At 44.5% G+C, this 3,440-nt stretch overlaps 1 protein-coding gene across 1 annotated transcript; it reads left to right on the top strand.

The window, feature by feature from the left end:
* Positions 1-3,440, top strand: LOC115683779 (cation/H(+) antiporter 15-like). Its single transcript, XM_030608386.2, has 3 exons — positions 1-642; positions 953-1,957; positions 2,166-3,440. Exons 1-3 carry the CDS (start codon positions 139-141, stop codon positions 3,312-3,314), a joined length of 2,658 nt encoding a protein of 885 aa, XP_030464246.2. The 5' UTR covers positions 1-138; the 3' UTR covers positions 3,315-3,440.

The raw sequence follows: 3,440 nt of genomic DNA, 5'->3' as shown, positions 1-3,440 counted from the left end.
CGGATTGGAGAGATGTTAAGCCCCTTGTCCTAACGGATAGACAAAACTCATCGAACGAGCAACTTTAGATGAATTTATATTTACAAGCAGAATTCCTGAGTAAGGTTATGACATTGACCGTCGTAGTCGTTTGATCAAATGCGGGGGACTGTTTTCCGACCGCGAGAGTGCATTGGAGGACGTGACATTACGTTGCTTATAATTAGTTGCCTTCAATATGACTCACCCTCTCTCTCTCTCTCTCTCTCTCTCTCTCTCTCTCTCTCTCCATCCGTTCAAAGAAACGTTTCTCCTTCTCCAATCACTTCTGCAGATTTCTCAAACATTCCTAACATTTTTCCTCCCACCATTGTCGCCAGGAACATGATACGAAGGGAGTTTGGTAGGAGATTGGCGGTTCAATTCCTGGGAAAACTGGCTGACCAGCAAGATGGCGATGATGATCAGGACGACGATGGGGTATCTTACACGTGTCAAATTGTTGGTCAGATCAACTCCAGGGGAATTTGGTTTGGAGATGACCCTTTTGCATTCTCCGTCCCTCTCCTCATGATGCAGCTCTCTCTCATCTCCATCTTCACTCGTTCCCTCTATTGTCTTCTCAAGCCCTTTGGCCAACCCTCCATTGTTTCTCATATTCTCGTAAGCTTCCGTGTTTTCCCTTTATTATCATCTCATCCTGGATTTTTTCTTCTTTTAGCTTCTTAGCTTTGATTGGATGTTCCAGTCTCTTTTTTCTTTCTGCTCTTTGCCCAAGGACAAAAGAGAGGCAGAGAAGATCTGCGTCATTGTTTTGCCTCTTTAACTTTCCCTCTGTTAAGAATTACCTCGACCATAATGTCCTGCTTTGCTTTCTTGTTCTTTTTCACAAACGTCAGAAGTAGTACTTGCATTTACGCTATGATGAATGTACGCTCTGAATTTATTGTGATTGATGATTTACTTCCTCTAGGGTGGCGTCATCCTAGGTCCTTCAATTCTCGGGCGCAGCTCGATGTTTGCATCTAGCGTATTTCCAGCTAAAGGAAAAGGTGTCTTTGACACATTCGCGCTGTTCGGTTTCATGCTCTTCATCTTCCTAATCGGTGTTAAGACCGATCCTTCCATCGTGCTGAAATCAGGTAAAAGGACATTAGCCATTGGATTCCTAGGCTTCTTTCTTCCATACGCATTGAGTGGCTTCACAGCATTCATGCTCAACCATTTCCTGAGTTTGGATTACGACGTAGCCAAGGTGCTTCCCTCACTGGTATCTATGCATTCCATGGCGGCCTTTCCAGTTATTGCTTGCTTTCTCGCCGAGCTCAAGATACTCAACTCAGAAATCGGACGCCTAGCATCCGCATCTTCATTAATCTGTGATGTTTGTCATTGGTCCATTATGACAGTCAAGTATGTGGTGCACTTAGCCACCACAAAATCATTGAGAACCTCTTTTGGATCCTTCTTCTCAATGGTGCTGCTCGTGAGTTTCATTGTGTTTGGAATTCGTCCGGCTGCCTTGTGGGCAATCCAACGCACTCCAGAAGGCAAACCTGTGAAAGAGAGATATATTTCTGCAGTTGTTGTTGCCCTTCTTTCTTGTGGGTTCATTGCAGAAACAATTGGTTTAAGTGCCTTTCTGGCATCCTTTCTTCTGGGTCTGGTAATACCAGATGGACCACCCTTGGGAGCTACATTAGTGGAGAGGCTCGACTGTTTTGTTTCAATGCTGCTAATGCCCGCGTTCTTCACCACAAGTGGACTAAAAATGGATGTCTTTGCCATAAAATCTCTAAAGAATGTCGGCGTCATTCAATCAATTGTTCTTGTTGCTTTTGTTGGTAAGCTTGTAGGGACGGCATTGCCCCCACTCTTCTTGAGGATGCCAATTAGAGACGCCCTGTCTCTTGGTCTTATAATGAATTCGAAAGGCATTGTAGAACTTGCTATGTTGAATAACTGGAGGATGACCAATGTAAGTCCTTTTTTCCCTCCATATAAATAGGGACACCAATTGCTTCGCCTTCTTTATTGTTATAATGAACAGTAGTTTGCATATGGGACATAATCTTCACATTTTCCCGGCAGAAAAAGGCGTGCAGCTGTAATCATGTTCATTAGATGTTAATGAGACTTTGATATAGGCCATTGCCTTGTTTTCTTAAATGACAATCGGTGTGCAGGTCATGAATGAAGAATGCTTCGCCATCACGATTATCTCTGTGGTGGTTGTAACAGGAGTTATCTCTCCCATTGTTAAGCTTCTATATGATCCTTCAAGGAGATTTGTCGCCTACAAGAGGAGGACTATACTGCATAACAGGCATAATGAAGGATTGCGCATTCTAGCTTGCATCCACAACGAAGAGAACATGCAAGCGACTTTGAGCATCCTCTACACCTCGAACCCCACGAAAGAGAGCCCCATCAGTTTATGTGTCCTCCACCTTGTCAAACTTGTCGGTCGTGCTTCATCCCTTCTGATTGCACACCCGCCTCGTGAGAAGTCCTCCGATAGCCCTACTGAGTCTGAGCGCATCTTTGGCGTATTCAGGAATTTCGAGAAGAAAAATCAAGGCAGTCTAATGGTGCATTGCTACAAGGGAGTTTCGCCCTATTCAACAATGCACAACGATGTGTGTTCCCTAGCTTTAGAGAAGAGGATCACCCTTGTAATCATTCCTTTCCATAAGCAGTGGAAGCCTTGGGGAAGAGTAGAGACGAGTCATGCTTTTCGGCAACTGAACAAAAATGTACTGGAGAAGGCGCCTTGCTCAGTCGGCATTTTGATAGAGCACAGCAGTAGGAAGAAGTACTATGCGGAGTCTTCCTATTACAGAGTCGCCGTGCTCTTCTTCGGGGGTGCGGACGATAGAGAGGCACTAGCATATGCCGGACGAATGTCGCAACACCCAAGTGTACTACTTACTCTCATAAGATTTTCCAGCTCAATGGATATAGTAGGGGGCACAGCGAGGAGCAAAATGCTTGATGGTGATATCTTGAAGGATTTCAGGAGCAACGCCCAAAGATACGAACGGGTTTCTTACCAAGAGGAGGAGGTAATGGACGCGTCGGATGTGATTCAAGTGTTAAGATGTATGGAAAATGGTTATGACCTTGTTCTGGTCGGGAGACGCCATGGAGAGTCGACACTGATGCAAGAAGTAAGGAAGTGCAGCGAGAACGCAGATATGGGAATGATTGGGGACATTCTTGTGACCGCGAATTTTAGATGCGGATCTTTGATATTGGTAGTGCAACAGCAAACTAAAGTATGGGGACTGCGTGACCCTGAAGAGTCTACTCGGTTGAGAAGAATAAAGTTGTAGAGTTGGGGAGAGATAGAGGCGACGGAGATGAAATAGTAGATGTACAGTAAATGCATTTTTCAGATAATTTCAATAGGACTTTCTTTTGTTTTCGACCTGTCAAACACAATACAGAGATGATTCTCC

Source organism: Syzygium oleosum, unplaced genomic scaffold, assembly GCF_021117445.2.
Source record: "Syzygium oleosum isolate NSW1041296 unplaced genomic scaffold, Sole_v2.1 Sole_v2.03, whole genome shotgun sequence".
NCBI lineage: Eukaryota > Viridiplantae > Streptophyta > Magnoliopsida > Myrtales > Myrtaceae > Syzygium > Syzygium oleosum.
The sequence above is the reverse complement of the archived record's forward strand: the minus strand, read 5'-3'. Positions and strand labels throughout refer to the sequence as shown.

What these genes read in the sequence shown, in the direction of transcription:
- LOC115683779 (XM_030608386.2), top strand. Translation starts at nt 139, where the DNA reads ATGCGGGGGACTGTTTTCCGACCGCGAGAGTGCATTGGAGGACGTGAC. An exon ending in CCATTGTTTCTCATATTCTC is followed by an intron (nt 643 to 952) that starts GTAAGCTTCCGT and finishes TACTTCCTCTAG; the next exon opens with GGTGGCGTCATCCTAGGTCC. An exon ending in ATAACTGGAGGATGACCAAT is followed by an intron (nt 1,958 to 2,165) that starts GTAAGTCCTTTT and finishes ATCGGTGTGCAG; the next exon opens with GTCATGAATGAAGAATGCTT.